General features: G+C 34.7%; 1 protein-coding gene and 1 long non-coding RNA gene across 2 annotated transcripts; one reads left to right on the forward strand and one right to left on the reverse strand.

Annotated features, from left to right (window-relative positions):
* The first annotated feature begins 16,803 nt into the window (after positions 1-16,803).
* LOC111829046 lies at positions 16,804-18,078 on the forward strand. Its single transcript, XM_023777680.1, has 3 exons — positions 16,804-17,375; positions 17,556-17,716; positions 18,059-18,078. The coding sequence occupies exons 1-3, from the start codon at positions 16,804-16,806 to the stop codon at positions 18,076-18,078; spliced, it is 753 nt and encodes a 250-aa protein (XP_023633448.1).
* A 1,192-nt stretch (positions 18,079-19,270) lies between these two features.
* On the reverse strand, positions 19,271-22,184 carry LOC111829031. Its single transcript, XR_002832614.1, has 3 exons — positions 20,487-22,184; positions 20,287-20,398; positions 19,271-20,170 (listed from the first exon to the last, which is right to left on the reverse strand). It is a non-coding gene; the product is annotated as an uncharacterized LOC111829031 (long non-coding RNA).
* Positions 22,185-23,695: the final 1,511 nt, after the last annotated feature.

Consider the following 23,695-nt stretch of genomic DNA (forward strand, 5'->3'; position numbering starts at 1 on the left):
TACTCGTCCAATGATATCTACATATATACATAAGCGTTTTATAATTTAGAATTAGACTGTGAATAAGAAAGTAGATGAATATAAATTAAAACGTACCAACACAGTAAATAGGATCAAGATATCCACTCTTGATATCACTAAATGATACGAACGAAACGAAATAATCCGAAGTCAACGAAGCAATTTTCCTGAACCATGTCGTCGATTTCCAATGTATCATAAAACGTTGATCGGTTGGTCTAAAATTACCAATAACTCTGCTCATCGAAAATCCTGAAATTAATATCCAGTTCCCCTCATGAAGTCTTTGTGAAAAAACGTCTTCAAATTCTTAACCCATCACGGCATGAATTTTTTGGCCCTAGGATACAAACAAATAAATTTATATAAGATTGTTATACATTAGAACCCTAAGTAAAATATTAAAGATGCGTAAAATTAAAGATTTCAATACTCTAATTCGTGAAAATACCTTTCCATCTACTAAAATCAGATCGAATGAGTTGTAAGGAGGAGTTGTACACTTAAACTTTCACAGAATCTTGACTCTTATTTTCCATTCGTGTGTCAATGGATTCAAAGTAGGCAAATCAACTAAAAAATCTTTTTCCCCTATTTTTTTCTTGATAGCATTAGAAAGTAGGTTTGCCATCTTAATATTTTGAAGTCTCCAATGCAAATTCTTAAACTGAATATTTCGATATAAATAGAGTTCGGTATGGTATAATATATGTATATTTTACATTTATTTACGTGCCAAATATTCTCATATATTATAATTTTGTTATAAAATTTGGTTTTAGAGTGATAATAATTATCACATAAATTTTATTGAAAATATTTATTATTGATTGGATGAGATAAACAACACACATCTTACATAATCATGAGACGAAAAATACTGAACAAAATTAAACTATAGAAAATAGATCATTAATCCTCATCTCAGCTGTCATCTTGAGGATTAAGCTCTGGTTCTTCACCCCTGTATACAATTAAATTTACAAATAATTATAAACATAGCAATTTCTTATTACATGTTTTAAAATAAGTTACGAAAAAGCACCGCAAAACGTTAAACTTACAGCAGCGTATCCATGTTCATCTCCATGAACTCGTGATTAAGGAAAATTCTTGAACAGCCATATTGAGAAAAGAGAGATGGAATACCTATGTAAATTATAGAACAATGAGTAGCTAAGTTTTGGTATTGATACACAATTATACACACAACATATGAATTAAAATTATAGAAAAAGTTGTAATAATGTAAGAATATCAGTACTAACCTTCGTACACAGAGATCCTCCAAAAACGCAAAACACAAATAATAGGACTTTCGGCATCGTCATCATACTGATAAATAACTTGCTCCTAGGTGTTTTCAAATTCTATGGCGGATTTTCCCACCGCAACACAGGTTATTTCTTTTTTCCTGATCATGAAGATTAAAATGTATGTTAATATAAGAGAACTTTTTAGTAAATCCAAACATATAGGCAACTCAAAATATGCTTACGTTTCATCTATAAGGGTGAAGGTCACAACGCTTTCGGTATTAGAGTAGCCATTCTGTTCATCTATAAATGTTACTTCACGAAGCTGTGAAACATTAGAGACAATACCGCTAGCATCTGTTTCCAATTTAGAAGAAAATATTTTAGAAATTTTGAATTTGAAATATTCCAAACATGTCAATGTATTGAATATAGAGAGTATAAGTATACATACCATAACAATATCTTCTATCGTCCACTTCGGAATTGTTAAGTTGAGTGCATGTAATAAAGTTGAAGTAAGACTTCCGAGACATCTCTTCCACTTCTCCCATTGTTGTTTGATAGATTGTCCTTATTGTCAAGTGATGGCGAGAATTTTTAACTTGTAGATTATTCTCCATAACTTGAAAGTTGGAAAGTACATATGAGACTATGGAACGGTGACGCATATCGAATGTATGGAATTGTTGCATCAATCCGACAACCCTGTGTTATAAAACGATATAACATTTGACGTTAGACAATAATTATAGTTAGCCTAATAAAGTTACACGCAAAATATATCTAAGTTATTCACCTGTTGATCTACTAATATCATACTCTTCCTCTTCCCTTCAAATCATTCTTCGGCTTCCAGACAGCCAAAAGCTTAACAAAAACACTCCTGTTAGTCGAATTCGTAGAGATATCAGCGAACGAATGTTGTCCTGCCATTTTCTTGAGAGAATTATATTTTTTTACCTTCTACTGTGAATTATATTTGTTCAGCTCAATCGTCTTCCTCGATGGTGATTATATATAATGAAAATAGTAGTGTTATGAGCTGTTTTATTTCAACCTTTCCTTTAACTTATAAATAAATGAACGGTCGACAAAATTAGAACATTATTGAATAACTCTAAAATCTCAGTCTATACTGACATTGGTTCGAATGACCTATGCATGTACCCTTAACATGTGAACTCGCCTCACTTGTCATTCATATAAATAAATCTTATGTTGGCAAAAGTAAGAAAAGTTAAAGGTAAGGCTTCGAAATCATATATAGATTTAATGCGATATGTAAATACGTCAGATAAAAGCTAATGTTGGCGATTCACGGGACAAATAAGAGGTCTTTATAATTATCCATATCAATTTTCAAAACTCCTAGTTCATTCCTCAATTTACTGTGTTGCATGTGTACTTGTAAATCTCTTTCCAATACAATAAAACAACAATATACACTCTTTTATCTATTGTTCATCGGGAATGTCTTACATTGTCAATGTTAGGAATGTAAGTAATCGGAAAACATTAACATGAATACGGGACTCTCCGAAATTTGGTCGAGGGCCCTAAGTTTTATTCGTCCGGATAGGTCGAACGGTAAACTGGTTATCGATAAGCCTCGACCGGTCGAGACATTTCTTCGACTATCGGCATTATTACTATTCTATGATAGATTTAAATAAAATCCATCGGAAAATATTCCCATTAATACGTGACTTTCCGAAACTTTGTCGAGGACCCCAAGTTTTTCTTGTCCGGATGGATGGTCTGGCTACGGGCTGATCGATAAGTTTCGACCGGTCGAAACATCTCTTCGACCATCGGCATTTAGAACTATTCTATAATGGTTTTGAAGAGAATCCATCGTAAAATACTCACATCAGTACGAGACTTTACGAAACTTTGTTGAGGACCCCTATGATGGGTTTATCAATAACCGTCGGCCGTCCGAGATATTTCTTCGACTAATCTCATTCATAACTTTTCTATGATGGTTTTAAGGACAATCCATCGGAAAACATTCGCATCAACACGGGACTTTCCGAAAGTTTATCGAGGACCCAACATTATTTTTTTTTCGGCCAGAAACGTCGACCGATTCGGGACTTATCCAATTCTATATTCAATTCGTTTTATTGATGTGGGACTCAGATTAATTTGTATGCTAACAATAATTCAAAAGCTATGTATTTTGAAATCTCCAAAGTTACCCACTCGAATTACTATACTGCATGTGATTCTCTAAGACCCTATCCTGACAAACAATAAATCTGGCAGTTCAGACTATTATTGTTTGCCGTGAAACAGTTACATTGTCAGGTAGGAACTATATCAATGAGTTTGAAAGATTGACCACTTTATATTTAATACATCGACTATAAAACGTAAAGCATGATATGTAAAAGACGTATAATATAGTATAATAAGGAGAAGTCATGAAGTCTTAACATTAAAACCAATCTGAATCATGAAAAATAAATAATAAATATAGCTATTCTCTTAATCATAGACGTTGTCTACTTATGCGGGTAGACCTCCTTGGATTCGTAAGAAAATAAGATATGAAACAAAACTATATCAGTCACATAACAAAGGTTAACTATCATTTTTGTAGATGTAAATAAACTTACATTGCTACGAAGTTGTCCACCTCGGGAATCTTTGGATTGAGTCTTACTTGGGTACAAACGGTGTTAGACACAGTTCTTTTTCCTATAATAAGAATAACAATTTTAAATATATTTAATAACAAATATACCAAAGCTATCATAGATAAAAAAAACGTTAAGTAAAGAATATGCTCACGAACATGTACCTTGGAAAACGTCTATTACTCCCCATTGAATCACACAAATCAGACTTTGGTGCTATAAAGCTTTGTAGGCCTTAAAGAAGTTAACGGCCGATGATCCAGTCAACTCACATCGTAAAATGACTCCACTATATTAGCAAGATCAAAAATTAACATTACGTATATATAACCATAACAAATATACTTATAATGAAAATGAACTATAGTAGACGCTTGCATAGTTAGAATCAAATACCTATTGTTTCGAAGATTAAAACAAATATTATTATGTATAGAATATTCCATTTTATCATCGACCTCTTTGTCCACAGTTTGATTACAAACATCCTCTTCTTTTTGGTCGTCATCTTCATTAAATTCACTTGCATCATATTCCTCCTCTCCATCTGTTCCTTCTTGTGTATCATTATAACCAGTATCATCTTCTCGCTATCACCATCATCATAGCCATCAGTTTCAGTCTCCGATTCATCGCTTTCATGTTCTTCTTCTTCACTATTATCAACATCGCCGTATCCATCACTCATATATTCATCCTTTTCCGTATCCATTATATCATAAAAACCCTCATCTTCTTCATCCTCTTCTTCTTCCTCTTGCTCATAGTCTTTATCCATTGCATCTTCTTCGTCGTCAATATCATCACTGCACAAACTATCGTCGTCAGAATCTTCGACCTCAGAATCATAAAGACGACGGACGTTGGAAGTGTATCCCTTGTTTGGCAGTTCGTCTCGGCAAATAAACTTAAAGAGATGACGAACATAGACGGAACTTGATTTAGACACAACTTGAACGCGGTCCTTCTGCTCATCGTCGCTGTCTACATGGTCCCAATTATCGAACTTTCCCACGTGTATAACCTCTCCAATGACATCTATAATAAATGAAAATAATCAGTATGAATACAAATCCTAATGAAAACTAATTTAGGAAATAGAAGGAAATTATATTTTTAGTAAACCCTAAACACAATGTTTAAGTAACTTACCGACCAAGTAATCATCACAATAAGAACCATCCAATATATGTTTATAATCGATAAAATCAAAATACTCTCCACCTCCAATAATCATGGCCTTCTTAATCATGGTTTGACACAAAATAATAACTTTGTATCGATGAGTAGTAGTTTTGCAAGATCCATATTGATCCACAACCTTGAAATTCTTGATTTCAAGCCAATCACCAACAGCATACTTGAAAATATATCTATCATAAAGAATACCACGTAAGGAACAATGAACCTTCTCACCCTACAAAAGAGTATATACTGGTTAAAAAAGATTATAGTATATAATCATAAGATTTAAGAGTTTTTAGTTTTAGTAAAAATAATTTTTAAAAACGCATGTTATTTCAGAAAATATCAAACCTGAATATCGACGATCACCATCTCCAAACTTGGTCCAAGTTTTAAACAATTCTCCTCCCATAAGCATAACACTTTCACCTGAATTTTCCAGTCATATTTCGAAGGATTCAAACATGATACACCATCAACAGGATGGTTCTTCACCATAATGAAACCTATATAACCATAGAAACATATTAGTATAGCTATTGAAACTATGATCAGAAATTGTTTTTATTAAAAAGTTGAGTAATGAATGGCAATATATATACACACATACTCGTTATAAACAATGTCTTTTATTAATATGGACATTAATCTTTAACTTATATAAATATTTTATTTTTTTATAATCTGTCTTCCTATATTTATCATTATCAATATGTAAAATTTATATTTATCTTGGTTTAAACTCTTTAGAAACGATGAAGATAATTTCAAACTGAGTATGAATAAAGAAGAAAATCTATAGTATATATAATACGTATTATTGTGAAATTTCCTATATAGAACAACCAATTATTAACATGTTTATCGTTTTAAATTGTTATATATACATATAAATTTCTGATATATATCGGATATATAGTTTGAATATATTTTCAAACTTAGATGTATAAAATTAATATATAAATATTTTATTATTTCAGAGGATAAACTTATGTAGGCTAATCAAGATATCTATCTTTATCCTTCTCATATTTAGTAAACTAACCCTTAATATTTATATTCCATCTTTAAATTTTCATAGTTTTGAACCAATGTTTAATTATTAAGTTACGAACTAATTGTCTATCTAGAAGATATAATCAAGAGTAGTAAAATAGTTTGTTTAACGTTATTAGACAACGATTTTATATAAATCATTCAGTAATATCATCTTTTAATAAAAAATTTATAGTAATATGTATATATCGTCTTTTTTTATATTCTGGTTTATTTGGTTTTCAGTACTAAATATAAAACCCTAAAACTCTTTCTTATTAAATTAAAATTAATTAGTTGTAATATAGCGGATTTAGTTGTAATATAGCAGTATTATAATATAAAATATAGTTAATTTTAATTTTACAATATGAAATTATTATTCAGCGAAATTATGATAAAGAAATTAATCGACGCAAATTTCTTTAGCGAGTAATATTAAATATTTGAATATAGGGTTAGCTGATGATGTCTATGCTTCAGATTTAATCTAATAAGGATTATTAAAAACGCATTTTATTAAACTAAAAAATTTAGACGCTAATGGGTAAAAAACAGCTAAACATTATTTTTTCGGAAAATTGAAGATGCATCATAAAGCATTAAAATATAATTATAATGATCATCAAATCCGAATGAATAATAGTTGTTTTTCTCCTTTTTTGGGGATCTTTGCTTCCACTGATTATGTTGAGTACACCAAACAAATTCTCTTGAAAATTCTTCATATTTGTACTTCCTTGGATCACCATCTATCGAATTGCTTTCCATCCAACTTTGCAATTTAGATCTTGAATTTGTAGATAGCAATGTAACGTCTTCTCTAACATCGTCTACAACAAAACAACCAATATAACAACTAAATAAATTTTTTTAATGAATAATCAATCTAAAATTTAAACAAATTAAAATACCTAAACGAAAAGGTGATGTAACCATAGAAAAAGGTGCGGTATTCTTTGACATTACCTTCCAAACAACCACTACACGAACAGGAAAACGGAAATTAGAGGATGATGAATAAAAGGAAGAACAAAGTTCAGTATGAAAGAATAATTCTACGAACATAACAAAAAACTAAAGATCTACTTTTTTTTTTAGTTATGGGGATAGCATAAAAACCCTAGTATTTATAGAAGTGTTTTTTAGGGTTTCAACTTAGGACGTGTTTTTTGTTAACGGGCTTTTTTACGTAAGCCTGTTTCCTCTAAACCCTAAATTTAGATTTTTTCGGCTTTAGCTATAGAATTTCGATTTTGGGTTACAAATTTCCAATTTTTATTGTTTGGTTTAAATTAATTAAGATCTAACTTAAACTTTTATATACTTTTAAGTTAGGGGTATTTTTTCATTAAGGGTAAAATAGTAACCTGGTCTTACCTAAATTTTTGATTTTGCCTTGCAAAGAGCCGATTTTAATTTTTTTTTGTCTTAATTAATTAAGGATTAAGGAAAAAATTACAATTAGGGGTATTTTTCATTAAGGGTAACTTAGTAATATTTTTGTGAGATTGAATGTGAGCACTTTCGACTACCCCTTTAATAATATTGCTCAGACTTACAAGGGTTATATAATTAATGGCTATCGCTTCCATTCAAATGATGTCAATAAGACGACACAGAATAGTGGAGTATCCTATGAAGTATTTTTTATGTGTAGAGCTAGTGATAAAGATAATAGACAAATTGCAGACATAGTAGAATTCTATGGAGCGATTAAGGAGATCATATTGGTTGATTATCACATGTTCTAGGTGCCTCTATTTAGGTGTAGTTGGGCTAACAAAGGGAATGGAGTGAAAGAGGAAGATGGTTTCACACTTGTGAATCTTCATATGAACCAGTCATCATACTTAAATGATCCTTTCATTCTGGCATCGCAGGCTAAATAAGTATTTTATTCTAGGGAAGATGACTGCTCTCCTTGGTATGTTGTTATGAGGGCGCCACCAAGAGGATATCATATGTTAGAGACAGAAGAGGAGTTTGTTTCTGCACCATTATCAATCCAGTCAATTGAAGATGATTTAGGAAATCAATCTGATGATGATTATTTCTGTGTTAGGAATGATTGTGAAGGTGTTCTAGTATAGAATTAATCATTTTTTTTTGTGTTTCAGGTAATCAATAAAAATGAAACATGTAGCAGTAAATGAAGTTCGTCGTAGTAAACGCCAAGCATGCCTTGAAGTGAGTCCTGTAGTGTCAGCAAAACAGAGGAAAACCAAGAAGGTGATGCCAGAGGAGAATGAAACATATGGTGTTGGTTATGATGTAGGAGATATGTCTGTACATTTAGAAGATAATATAGAACGAGTTGAGGAAGAAATACAAGAAAATTCCACAAAAATAGTCTCCAACGCCTCTGAATCACAGACACAACAATTGGGGACCAAAAAGAGGATGTCTAGAGGTCCAACTAGAATGCGCAAAGTGGCAAAGAATCTAGAGGAGAAGGTAGAAGTTGAATTTAACTATCTAGGTGAGCATGGTTGTAGTAGATCAGTGACACTCTCATCGTTCCTTGGTCCTCTTGTAAGAGAGCATGTGTCAGTACTATTAAATGATTGGAGACATCTTGATGACATAACCAAAGACGTAATGTGGGAAGAAATTCAGGTCATTTTTTTCTTATACTTGAATAAATATGTACTTCTGCCTACATTGTTTCTATATATGTTCTATGTTTAACTTATGGATCTTTGACAGGGGAAGTTCAATTTGAAAGAAGATTAGCAAAAAGATGTAGTCTTTAGGCAGATGGGAGCTTTGTGGAGGGCTTCTAAATCTAAGCTTGTTACCAAAGTTAGAGCTACTAAAAGCAAGCTTGAACTACGGCAACTAAAGCCTAGCAACATCCAATGTGCATCTGCTTGGAACAGGTTGGTGAAGGAGAAGAATAATTTTTTACTTTTAAGGTTATTAGTAAATGTATATTGCTTATTAGTAATCTATTTTGGATATTAACTATGCTAAACTAACTTTTCTGTCATTAGGAACAAAGTAAAAAATATAGGCAACTCAGGAAGGGTCAAATTCCTCACACTACCAGCTGCAAAGGAATGAGTCGATTAGCTCATGAGATGGTATGTATGCTGTAGTGAATTGAATAGGTGTGAATTTTATATTGAATGATGTTATGATAATCATTTGCATGAACTTGAAAAAAACGTTCTGATCCAAGGAAAGTTACTAGAAGTAAGGTGTGGGTCGCAGGACATACACATTCGGATGGGAGTCCAGTGAGGGAAGAATTTGCAGAAACAATTGTAAGAATCAATTTAAATCTTATAAATGTTTGTTCTTCTGGTAATTTTAAATTATTCTACTCTTTGATTTTAGGAAAAGATCAAGACAATTGATAGTGAAATGGGCTCCACATCCACAGATAATGTAAGGGAAGATGCTGTGAGTCAAGTACTAGGAAAAGACAAACCATGGGCAGAGGTGCTACTATTACCAAGTTGGCATTCCTACAGACTAGAGACTCACATGTCCAAAAGCTTGAAGCTACCCAAGCAGAATTACTTAGCAAGCTTAAAGAATTGCAGAACGTGGTTAGTGACTTAGCTGGTCATAAGGTACACTTTCACACTTGTTTTTGAACACTATGAACTTTTATATTCAATTTGTCTGGAATTTATGTGTTGGTCATGTTATCTTTGCAGAGGCAGAATGTTCATGTTTCCAAATCTGACTTAAGTGATGGTAGCAAAGGAGGAATTAGGTGCCAGCTATTGGATTGGTATTCAAGTGATGAGGTAGTTGTTGGTGAAGGAGAATTCTTCTCAAGTGAACCAACATCTAAGATTGGTCGAATTCCATTAGGTCCTAATGCAGCTGCTGTAATTGTGAACTCTGCATCAAAACTTGAAGCATATGTCTGGAGACCTACCCAATCCATTTTTTCACTTAGTCAAGCTATTGGAAGTAAAATCACTTGGCCCTCTAACAAGATAATTTTAGACGATGAAGAAGAGTTAACCCAGCCTCCTAACACTGTTGACTCAGAGGTATATTACAGCTTCATTTTTCTTCCTCTATATACATCTAGAGCATAAATTACTAAAATAAGATTGTATATATTTGCATAAATCATTAGAAGTTAAGATCCAGCTAGTAATTAAACCTGGTACTTATTTATGGAGACCAATGCCTGCAATCTCATTGATGGGTGATGCACTAAATGAGACCATTGCATGGCCTATTGATAGATTACACATACCTGATGTACTTGCAGAAACAAAAGGAAAATCCCCTCAGGTAAGTTCCTCCTTACATGGTGATGTCGTTTATGATGAATATTTTTTTATAAGTTTTTGTTTCAGAGTGCTAGTCCCAGCACTACTAGTCCCAGTACTGCTAGTAGCAAAGGTGCTAAACAGAAGTGTATTTTGTTAGACATTGATGACACTGGGAAGCAAGTTGCAACAGGTCGTGTGTCTTAAACTGATCCAATAGAAAAGGTTAATTTCATCCCTTAAGGTCCCAATGCTAGCAAGGTCTAGGTAGAGGTTTCCAAGGTTGACACTGCAAAAGTGTGGAGACAAAATTCTGAAGTAGAATTCATAGCTGATGCAGTAGGAACCACGGTGGCTTGGCCTAATGATAAGATTATATTTATCTGAAACATTTGAGGTTGATGTAGTACTTTGAATTTCTGATATTAGTATATGTTATGTAAAAATTATGTTTATGTTTTGGTTGGTGATAATGAAGTATTTTTCATATGAGCAATCGGTTAAATATAAATATAAATTTTATATATATATATATATATATATATATATACTAGATTTTGACCCACAATTTTTTTTTTTCAGAATATTTTTTCACATGTATATGTAGATATATATTTATTGTACCTATTTAAATTTTGTTGTTTTATATTTAATGATATTGTACGAAATAATTATAAACTTGTTTCAGATCCAAAATAATATTTTACTTATACCTAAGTAAATTTGATATGTTTAACATACTTTGGAACCTTGAGATCGACTTGAATTATATTTAGAAGTTTTGTTTTCATTTGGAGCCTGTTTTATTTGTAGTATTTTCTGTTGTACGGTTAAATTTAGAATCATTTTAAATATAGAAGTGTTTTTCTAAAAACATAACACAAAGTCATGAACGTCTATAGAAGACCAGATTTTGACAATATTAAGTAATTCAGTCTTTATAAATATCTGGTTGTATACTTTCCGAATTTAGTTTATATGCGAAAATATGAAAGTTCTGAGAATTTTGGTTTAATCTTGCATTGCAGCTGCAGAAAAACATATTGCTGACTAACCTATATGGAACATGTAGAGTGTAATGGCACCTATACATGGAACGTAAGACATTGTCCGACTGAGGTTAGATTCTCTAAAAAACTCGTAGCTTAGTTTCGTTGAATTGGTTTGTTTGGTGTTTGTGTTTATTTGGTAGTTTTCGTCATTATTTTAGAATAGTAGGAAGGAAAGATGAATCTCAGTACAGTTGTTAAACCAAAATGAAATTCGATTTAATTGTACATCTGCATCATGAAAGAGGTACACACGCGGGTTAAATAGATTTGTTATTAGCCCATATAATATTGCATAAACTACACATCGTTTGTTGTTGCTTAATGTTGATACTATATAAATGCAATGATATATATAGAGAAACTTACCAACCAACATATGTGGATTGAGTTCTCCACTTTGTATCTTCTGATACTTTGCCAACGACAGAAAGCAAGAATCAGATTTGGGGTCACAATGCATCACTATAAAAAGATGGCTGGTTGGTCTGAATTGGCCGTTAGCATAGCTTAGACCAAAGTTGTCAATGAAAACCCAGTCATCAACGTGCAGCCTGTTCACATAAAGGTTGACCAAATCTTTCCTCACGGTAGGTGTATCTTCTTACCCTATAGTGCATTAAGTAAGAACGTTAATAAAATCGTCATAACCATGATAGAAAATATAAAACATGGAAGCGTGAGTATGAAATTAGTTTCTTCCTTACCAGTTCATCAGAGAGAACCGTCTCCAATGTTTCACAAGTGTTCTGCGTGTAGTGACGCCACGAATGTAGCATCTTAACCTGAACACGCCATGCCGTTTTGTATGGTCTTACATCTTTGAGGAAAGCAAACGATGCCGCCATTTCTGTAATGCTTGGGATGTGTGTGAGTGAGTGTGCTTCTGTTTTCTTTTCACTACATATTTATAGTAGATCATAGAGGTTAGTAGGTTGTTAAGATCGAAAGGAAAAAAGTGAATATAGGATTATGATGATATGCGTAATCGGTGGCATATACGAAGCATAATTGATTTGATTCTATCATGCAATCTTTGTAGTTTCTATAAGCGTTTAAAATCCCTTTTAATTGTTATATATTCAAATGTGTTTAAGATTTTTAGGCTTCGAAAATGATTCTAAATACGGGTTAGCTAAATTAATGCATAATATTTTTGCGAATCAATATAGTTTGAGCACAGAATGCGTAATTATAGGGATCATGATATTCGTGAAATGCTCTACTAAGACATAAACGTATTATTAACTCTATACGTATGGGCCTTGTAGTTATTTACACTTTTACTTTCTGAGACTTGTATGTTGGGCATTTATTTTCAATAACCATGCAGGTAACAATTGCAGAGAAATAAATGGGTGTCTTAATTTTTTGTTTTTAAAGAATTTATACCAAGTGGCATTGTCTGTAAATAAGTGTGAAGTCCAGGATTTTTTTTTCATATGTTGCTGCAAAAATGTTAATATAGATATATATTTAATATATAATACGTTCAGATAATTACACTTTTATAAATGCTATTTATATATTTTAAATAGAAAATTGAAATCGTTTAAAAAGGTAAATAATGACAAAAGAGACACGCTATTATAAATTATTTAATTGCAGACAAATAAGCACTATTATATATTACAATACAATAGCATAGAGAAAAACCGCTATCTAAAGTGTCTAACCTATGAGGACAGACGCAGAAATAGCGGTTATAAAAACGCTATACAATCGTAAGATAGCGTTATTCAGATAATAAGATACCTATATTTTTATAGTGCAATCAAGTACATTGATATCGTTTGAGGTACCTTGAGCTCCAAAAAAAGAGTGTCATATCCAAAAATCATGTGACACTACAACCTCTAAAATGCTTGTGGATTTTCCTGATCCACGAGTGTATTGCCCTTACCACGCGGTGGAGAAATTCTTCCACAGTCCATGCTTCCTATTATTCTGGAAAATTCACGTATCTCTCCAATATCGAGTAGGCATTCTTATTCATCTCTGAAAAAATTTGTGACAACTTCTAAAAAATTTCCAAACATCAAACTAGGAGTACTTTCATCACGCCGGAGATATTCGTAAACCGCGTTAGCTGTACAACCTTATGGTCCAACAAACAAATTATATTAGAGAATGCTAACAAACAGAAAAAAAATTATTACAAAAACAGAAAAGTTATATGAAACCTCTTTAGCTATCACATATATATATATATATATATATATATATATATATATATATTCCTATTATAAGAATGTACATTGTTACAAACGCGAGATTTTGGTTATTCATTAAGTCTTTGAAGTTATTTTGAATGTTTCATACAGATTTGAGCTAGGATTAGAGAAGTCTGATCCAAAAAGAGCGTTACAAAGCGCGTTCACGATTGCAATCGCTTATGTTCTAGGCGGTTCAATAGATATGGACGAATGTGTGGGTGGGTCCATACTGGAAAAACTAGGTATCTGAAATGGCTGATTTCTCTATGGATCCGGGATTCCGGTTCAAGATCCGACACCAACATATATTATCTATAGTAAAAATTATAACAAAAATGAGTATAGAAAAGGAATGTGTGTTGTTTGATGATGATGTGTTTGAGTGAAATTCATGTTATTTTGTAAAAATAATATTTTGTAAAAATAAGAGGAAATAATGTGATAAAGGCACGATGGTGCGGATGAACCGCGTAGAGTCTTGTAAAAAGAGATTTTACAGTTGTATGGTGGCCTATGGACGCGGGATGCAGATAGGTCAGGATGGCTGATAAGTCAACAAATAAGAAATGCATGGAAGAAGTGCCTAGGCATGAGGGATCATGTATGCACGAGTAAAATGTGGAGGGAGGAAATGTTAGAGGCACAAAGAATCCGGTATGCACGAATAATAGTGTGTGTTGACACGTGGTATCAGTAGCAGACCCACGTAGAAGAAAGGGGGTCATCTGACACCCCTTGAATATTTATATTAAAATTTTCACTTATTAACTACAATGCTTTAGTGGCTAAATTGGTTGGTGATAAAACTATGGGAAAATGACTCAAACAGCCCATATAACTTACATAATTACTAGATTGGAGTGTGTTTGAAAAAAAAATTAAAAGGCAAAAGTGCCCATTTGTATGTGAGAGGGGATGAAAAATATTACCACACTGCCATTATAATTTAAAGCCACGTCAGCGTTTTGAGGAGAAAATTTAGAAGTTTTGGGGGGAAAAACTCCCGGTACTCAGATGGCAGTTATGGCAGACAAATTTTTACGGCAGATATATTAGACATAATTTTATTTTAGATAGACAAATGAAATAGATATATAAATGCGGATAGATAAATGTGACAGATATGTTTATGTGTTGTAGCAGAGTTTTAAAGTATGGCAAATGTATGAAGGACTAACAGATAAATATGGTAGATTAATTTTAATGGTGGTAGAGTAATGGATAGTTGGTAGAGTAAAATAGCAGAGATATTGGCTGTGGTGGCAGATATATATATTAATGACAGATGTTACGAGGATGATATTTATAAATGACAGATTTATAAAACTTGAAAGCAGATAATTATATTAGCCACAGATATAAACGGCAGAGTTTTTAAGTAGTGATGGCAGAGATATGTAAGTGACAGATTAATCCGACATCTGACAGAGTTATCGGCCATAGTTGCGATAGATTTATTAGCTACCGCAATGTACAAAAGATGACAGAGCTATAGAAAGTGTGGTGGTAGATAAAACGGAGAGTGGTAGACAAATACTATTTAACAATTAGGTCAAATGAGAACTTCACATGGGAATTGTCAAAATTGTCCTTAATTTTTATCTTCTTCCTCAACCTAAATCGGAAAAAGAAGATTAAAAAAGAAAAAAAAATTTGGAGATCGAATCCGAGATAGTTTGATCTTTTATCTTTAACTTGCTATAATCTCAACTAATTAGAAAGTTTTGATCTATGGAGGATATATCTATAGTGTGTGGGAAGTGGCAATTAGTGAAGAAGAAGTGGGAATTTTGTGTTGATGATAGGAGAGGTTCGAGGGTCATCTATGGTAGGAAGGAAAGCTCATATAAGGATTTTGTGGCAATGGTACACGAAGATTTCGAAATCGATCGGAATGTATGTCATATTCAATTAAGTTATAAGTTAAGAAAGAAGATGCACAAGATTTCAGGAGATACACCTCCCGTTTTTGTATGCAATCAGCGATAATTTGACGGTTTTATGAGGAAGTGTGAGAGCGAGCGTCTTTGTGTGGAGATTGAAGAATTTGTTGAGGTGAATGTTGATAGCAACATAAAGGGAACAGTGGAGGCAGAGGTTGAAGGAGCTAGTCAATATAAGAAGAATCAAAAGAGGCGAAATACATTTGAGGATGATAAGTGGGATAAGAAAGCTGCCAATGAAGCATCTTCTATCAATCCGACCCAGTATGAGGATAGAGGAGTTGGGGCAAAAACAGAACATTGTGATCCGGTGGATATCGACGATGAGGACGATGATTTGAGGTATGACTGTTGTGATGATAGCGATGGTGCTAGCTCTGGTGCTGACAACTTTGGTTTGTATTAAAAGTTATCAAGAGAAGAGGAGGAAGAAGAAGAAGAAGAAGAAGATGAGAGTGATAATTGTTTAAAGAAAAGAAGAAAACCCATTCCAACGAAGATGGTCAAGCCTTTGAAAGAGTCTATCGATTTGGAATTTGGTGATGTTGATATTGGTGTAGGACAACAATATCAGTCAAGAGAAGCATTAGAAAACAGATTGAAGATCCTAACTCTTCTAAAGCAATTTGATTTTGATGTCGATCGATCTAGGCGTGATTTGTATATTTTTAAGTGTTGGGTTGAAGGATGTCAATGGCGCGTGAGAGCTTCTACGATTGGAGATTCACATGTCTTACATATTCCTGATATCTGTAAAAGAGCACACTTGTTCTGTCACTGAACGTGGCGGACGCACCCGACAAGCTACTCCAGATATATTAGGGAAGTTGTACAAAGATTTTGTTGGTTGTGTTGGAGATGGTGTCATACCAAAGCATGTGGAAGATGCTCTCTATCTACGGTTTGGCTTACAGGTAAACTTGTGAAGTTGTGAATTGTTTAAAGAAATGGACTTCCTTTTTCTTGTTCATTCTGTTGTTGATATGAAACCTTAATGTGTAGGCTGACTATTGGAAATCACATCATACTCCGAAGTGTGCTAGAAAACTAGTTCATGGAACATCTGAACATGGGTATGAGAATCTTCCCTCTTACTTATATAGGATTCTGCGAGCAAATCCAGGAACCTTTACACGGCTCGAGGTTGATGAAGAAGACAAGTTCAAGTATGTCTTTATAGCGTTTGATGCTAGTATTTCTGGATTTCCTTTCATGAGGAAAGTGATTGTAGTTGATGGTACATTCTTGAAAGGTACATATCTAGGTACCCTTCTATCAGCCACAACACAAGATGGGAATTTCAACATCATCCCCATAGCCTTTACTATTGTTGAGAGTGAGAATGATGAGGTAAGGGAATGGTTTTTTAGACAGTTAAGTATAGTAATTCCAGATGATGAAGGCCTTGCTATAATTTCAGATAGACATAAATCTATAGGAAAAGCAATTGGAAATGTCTTCCCTCTTGCTAGACGTGGTATATGCACGTACCATCTCCACAAGAACATTGTCGTTAAGTTTAGAGAAAGTGAGACATTTAGCTTAGTCAAGAAGGCAGCTCGTGCTTTCCGTCTTGAGGAGTTTAATGGATACTTTCAGCAAATAGGTGCACTTAACCCGCAGCTCCAAAATTACTTACAACGTGCTGATCTAAGTATGTGGACTCGATTCCACATTCCTAGAGATCGGTACAATTTCACGACTAGCAACATCGCTGAATCCATTAACCGAGTGATAAACACTGCAAGAAAGTACCCAATTCTCTACCTATTAGATTTTATCAGGTCTACAGTAACCCGTTGGTTTGCTATACGACGAAAACAAGCAACACGGATGACTACAACACTTACAAGTGGGGTTGAGAAGTTATTAGAGGTATGTTCAATCAGAACCTTTTAAACATAAGAACTTGTTTATTATTTTCATTTGTTTACTAATTCACACGAGTTATTTATATATCACAGGTCTAGTAAAATGAATGTGCAAGAGATAGATCCTCACCATTATGAAGTTCATTTTGGGACATCCGTAAATGTTGTCAACCTAGCCCAAAAAACATGTACATGTCGCCGGTTTGACCTTGAGAAGATACCTTGTGACCATGCGATCGCAGCTGTAGAAAAAGGTAAGGTCTCAAGAATTTTACATTGCCATCCCTATTATCGATCAGATTACTTATGTCACGGGTATGCAAAGTCTGTAATGCCAAGGGATGCATCAATACCGGTCCCTAATCAGGTAGCCACTAAACTTGTGAAGCCTCCTTTTGTAAGGACTCAGTCGGGGCGTCCAAAGTTGTCACGAATAAAGTGTCCATTAGAGGATGCGATGGCTGGTCGAAGACAAAGGAAATAACATGCTTGCTCTCGATGTAATGAAGTTTGTCACAATCGCAAAACTTGTCTTAAAGGTTGATTATGTTTATGTTTTTATGAACTTTGTCTTTCGTTTGTTTTGTAATGTTTAGGAAAAGAAGAACTTGAATGAAGTAAGTCACGATAAAGAGGATATTTACGTTTTAATTGTATTTTGAACCTATGTTATAAAGTAATTGTATTGTAATTGGGCCTTATTATCTATTACAAGTTTAAATAACAAATTTGGCCTTGTAATTAATATTCAAACGTAGGCCTTTTAGTTGTGCAATTTTTGTTGGGCCTTTTAACTTGCAATTGTTGTTGGGCCTTTTAGTTGTGCAATTCTTATTGTGCCTTTTATCTTGCAATTCTTGGTGGACCTTCTCATCTTCCAAAAAGGCTAGGGTTTCTCATCTTCTCATCTTCCATCGCCTCTTCCTTCTTCACATCGGCGAGAGAGAGAACTCACCTTTTGAAAGGGTTTTCTGTGCTTTGAGAATGGCATACATACCAAAGCCACTCCTTATGGACATCGTTCGGCGTGTTGGAAAGCAAGGATTTCGACATCTTGGTCCGTTTATCTCTGCTGGGAAGTTCTTTCATTCCATTCTGTACTCTCCAGAAGTGCTTGCAAAGGTTGATGTTGATGAGTTCATCATTAATGGTACACTTGCTAGAGAATCTTCTGGGTACCAACCATTCCTTCTCGCATGTGTGGACGCCGAAAACAGTACTGCCCATTTTGTTGAAGCTATCCGGAGGTTTGTTCAGGTAGGTCCAACGCAAGAAACTCTAAATTTGTTAGGGGAAGCTGCTCCAGATAGCAGCTATGCTAAGTTTGCATATGAGATATTTCTTATCCTCTGTGGCAGCTTAGAGGATGGGCTAAATATTACTAACTTTTTTTTAGGGAAACTGACATGTCTAGCTGAAGGTATCGCGGTTGGTGATACGGTGGAAAGTCTCATAAGGGAAATAGGGCCAACTGGTAATCGCGTTTTCGAAGGATTTTTCCATTTTGGGCTTCAACCTCCGCAATGTCTTCTCCAGCATTTCTCATCCTTAGACATTTGCGAGATTGCTTTGCCTTTACTTATGCCACCACCTTCAATGAAATGACTTAGTTTGGTATCTTTCTTAACTCAATGTTAGTAGTTGTACCACGTTTGTAGTTTATGAAATTCATGTTTAAACAATGTAATGTAATGTCATTGTAGTATCTTAATTTTCTACTAATGTATGTTTTGTGTTTGAGAATGTAATGACAATGTGACTATCTTATTCTCCTACTAATGTATGTTTTGTGTTTGATGCGAAGAAGCTATGAAATGCATAATATTTATTGCCATTCCTACTAATGTATTAACGAAGGCTTGTTACAAAGATATTACGGTGACATAAAATCGTTACGAGTACATACAATTTACAAAAAATTACAGTTGCCAATTAACCTAGACAAATGGAAATGTGGGCTGACCAAAAAGTTGTACAACAGCCACGACCACCTACTTCCCTGAGTAACCAACCACTTGAACCAAAAAATAATTAAATAGCCCTAACAGCCTCAGTTCACCTTCGTCTCCTTGACGAACTCGACTTCCGATGTGTGTCCAATACGATCACATGCATCTGTCATTTGAATGAAACAATCTGTATTGGGAACTTCGTGAAACATATCCGCTGCAAGCTATAAACGAATAGCTGGCATCGCCGCATCACATAGGCCATCGAACTTAATCCCTAATGCAAGACATTCAATGTACTTAAGAGCAAAATGAGTTGGCACCCATCTTTTTCTTCTCATCCAAGGGAGCAAAGTGTTGCATAAGCAGTGGAATCATCTTAGTGTAGTGCTTGCATGATTCAAACGTTTGTTATTTAGTGGAGCAGCTGATGATCCTATCATATATCCTCACACGCCTCCCAACTAAGTCGATCTCGCAAGCAACCCAATGCCCTCCCTTGTAGTTGTGCATGAGATATAAAATATCCACATCATCAACCCATTTCTTGTTAGTAACACCGTATTTCTTTGAAGTCCCCTCGTAAACCTTGAAATATTCGGGGGGAAAGGACCAATCCTTTTCAGTGACAAACCATTTGTAATCATGTGACTATTGATTAACAAACCATGGATCCAAACATGTAATCCTTTTTTATTTGTAAGGGGTGACTTCTTCCATAGACCTATTACGGAGCATCTGCATTATAGGACACAAATGCTGCAAATATGTGGATGTAACACAAGTTAGTGAATCTAATTTACAAGAATATTAGACCATAAGAAAGATAATACATGAAGTCAGAAAAAAAAATAATACATGGTTAAGAATATTACCAAGTTCATCAGCCACCCAAATTTTGGTTTATCTTCTGGCCACATCTCCTTGGGTGTCAGAATCTTATAGTAAAAATTGGAAGCTGCAAAGTCTGTGGTATTTGGATCCTCCCTATAGTAAAAGGCCATTAATGCACCAGCCATTAGAGTAGTGAACTCCAAATCCAAAAAGGGAAATGAAATTTGCAATTGGGACTTACACTTCACGCTTGATATAGTCAAGTAATGCATTCATTTTAGAAGCATCAGCCTTTTGGAAAGGGTCATAAGCTCTAGGGGATAGCTTCACTCCACGCATGATACATTTGACAATAGAACTGCCAATAAAAGGATCAAGCTGGTTGGATGCAAGCCTTTTGGAACATCCTTTCTTACGGGAGAAATTGTCATCATTCTCTAAAAATGTTTGCGAATCAGAAAGTGCCCCATCTAAAGTTTTATGACGCGCCTCTTCAAAAGAATCTGATAGGGTGTTTGATGTGCATGGTGTGTGAAGACCCTCGGTTCAATCTACAACTTTTGATTCTTTTTCCTCATCGGGTTTTGTAGGAGAGGTGTAAGGTTGTGAACGCTTGGCTTCTGATAATGCCTCTTGTTTTATGAATCTACCAACTTGAGTTGGATTATCTATACTTTCAGATTTGGTAGACTTAAAAGCATGAACAGCTTGTGCATTTTTGACTGTCTTTAATGCATTCACACCCTTGTAACAATCAGCTTCTCACATTCATCCTCTTCATGACAGAGGCTATGGCATAGCGTGCAGAGCCCAAACAACCATTCATAGCGCAGCGTCACCGGAACCTCCACACAATTGCCAAAGTCCAGCTCTGTTTTAAAATCACCTTCACCCGGCCACCGTGAATATCGATCTCCTCGACATTTCCCAAAGCTTCGCCAATGCTCCTAAAGGTTGGCTCTGCCCAAAATTGCAAAGGGATGCCCATGACCCTGATCCAAAACGTGATGGAAGACGGATACTCCGGATCAATCGATGGCCTCTAACGCACCATCGCCACCATCCAGTGATCAAAATGGAATGGTTCCATTTACAGCACCTTAGAGATGTCCTCTTGATTCTCAAAATTGAGTTGGAATTTCCCCAACCCCAAGTCAGATCCCACAACCCTGTTTTCGATCTACCAGATCCTGGGACACATTAAGAGAAGAGTCTTCATATCCTGCTTGCTTGGGTTGAAGCAGCGCCTGATAATATGTTTTCGCATACCCCTCGATCAACGCCGTGTTATCAAAAGCTGGAACTTTGACACGCCGTTTGGGAACCACCTCTGTCTCCTTCTTCCCCGCCCCACCGTTTTTCACTAAGGAAGCTTGCGACATCGTAACAGAAACCAGACAAAACCCGAGAGCAAATTGTCGGAAGATAATCGTCAAAGAGGAAAAGTAGAGAAAAAGGTGTGAAGACTATCTCAGCCCCGAAACCAATTTATCCCCCACCGCTTGCCTTGCGTGAGACTGATTGCACAAATCCCATTTAATGAGATCTTCCCATTTGATGCCTCGAATCAGCCCCATATCTTCCTTATTCACCGAAATCACATCAGCACAAATCCTCCGTAAACGAAGATCCTGTAGCACCAAATCGGAATCCCGCATCCCCCATTGATAAAAAGAATCACGTATCCTTGCCTTATTAACCTCCAGAAATCTCCTTCTTTTCCCCCGATATAGAAACCGAATCCAAATAAACAATGATCCGGAATCCCCATGCCTCACCCATATCCCGATCCATATCCACCTCCAAATTAACCAGCATCCTACGCCCCTTTCACCAATAAGATCCTTAGCCCCAACCGCAAAAAAGCCATGATAAAACCCCAACTGAATCCATCGAAACCTTTACTCATTGTACGGCGAACCCTAGAGTCGACGCCATCCTCGAGAGAGTTTTTTTTTTTTTTTTGATTAGCTAAGTTAATTTCCATTAAGAATAATATATCTATGGTTTAAAGAACTGAAATTTAGAACCGCAAAGTTATAATATTTGTAGACTTGCATTAGTTTAACTTTCGGTTTTTAAAAGAAATTTTTTAAAGTGATAAGAATTTGGTTTCTTTTAATGTGCATAATTAAGAAATTGATATCACGATAATAGGTTTTATCAAATGATGATTTGCACATAAAAACCAAATATTTTAAAAGAAATTTTGATATGTTTATGTATTAATTAGCTACCCACAGGTAGGCTATTTTCATCAAACATGATAAAAAAATTTATTAGAATGTTTGTATGTGAGTTAATTAAGTATATCCACATATAGCTTAATTAATTTGATACATCATTTAAGAAAGGTTTTCGAAAGCTATGACCTTATGAAATATTATAGTGACTACCCACAGCAGCATTATAATTTATAGTCATATGCTTTCAATAATTGTAGTTAATGTGTTGTTTAACTTTGAACCTTAATTAAAAGCTTGTTATATCTCTAAATCGCAGCAGTCATTTCCTGTTAATTTGTCATCTATGGTCTCCACTGTTCCAATCCTCACTGGAACCAACTTCTCAGAATGAAAAGAGAAAGTTGAGTTCCCATTAGGAGTACTAGATATGGATTTGGCACTTCGTGAAGAAGAGCCAGATCCCTTAACTATAATTAGTACTTTGAAAGAAAAGACACTCCATAAAGCTAGGAAGAAAGCGAACAGATTGAGCATGATGTTTTAAAGAATGACAATAGCTAGCAATGTTAAAACTTCCCTTCCTAATGTAGATAAAGCTAAGGCTTATCTAGCAGCTATAGAAGAACGGTTTAAGACTGCAGACAAATCCCTTGCAGGGAAACTTGTGGCAGATCTTACAACCATAAGTATGATGGGACAAGGTCTATGCATGAACATTGCATTGAAATGACCAACCTTGCGGCCAAATTAAAGAATTTAGGAATGAGTGTGGACGATTCTTTTCTTGTCCAATTTATCCTAAATTCACTACCTCCTCAGTATGGACCATTCCTGATCAATTATAATGCAATTGATGAAAGATGGACATCTAATGAATTGACTAATAAATTAGTCCTAGAGGAGGCTAGACTTGGTCGTGAAAGCATTAAAGTTGCTCATTATGTCCAAGGAGCTGGACTTAAAGTTGGGAAAAGGCATAAAAAGAGCCATCAAAGAGCATCACCCACAATGAACGATCACGATCAAGCTAATTCGAAGAAAAAGGCAAAGAAAAAGATTGGACACTTTGAAAAAGATTGAACTAAAAGAAGAGAATGGTTCGAAAAGAAAGGTAATCCTATGGCTTACGTATGATTTTTCGAATCTAATCTTACTCATGTTTCTTCTAAAGCTTGGTGGATTGATAGCGGTACTAATGTACATGTAACGAATTCTGTACAGGGATTCCTCACGATCCACACCATAAATTCAAGTGAAAACTACT

The sequence above is a fragment of the Capsella rubella genome, unplaced genomic scaffold (genome assembly GCF_000375325.1).
Source record: "Capsella rubella cultivar Monte Gargano unplaced genomic scaffold, Caprub1_0 scaffold_25, whole genome shotgun sequence".
Taxonomy (NCBI): Eukaryota; Viridiplantae; Streptophyta; class Magnoliopsida; order Brassicales; family Brassicaceae; genus Capsella; species Capsella rubella.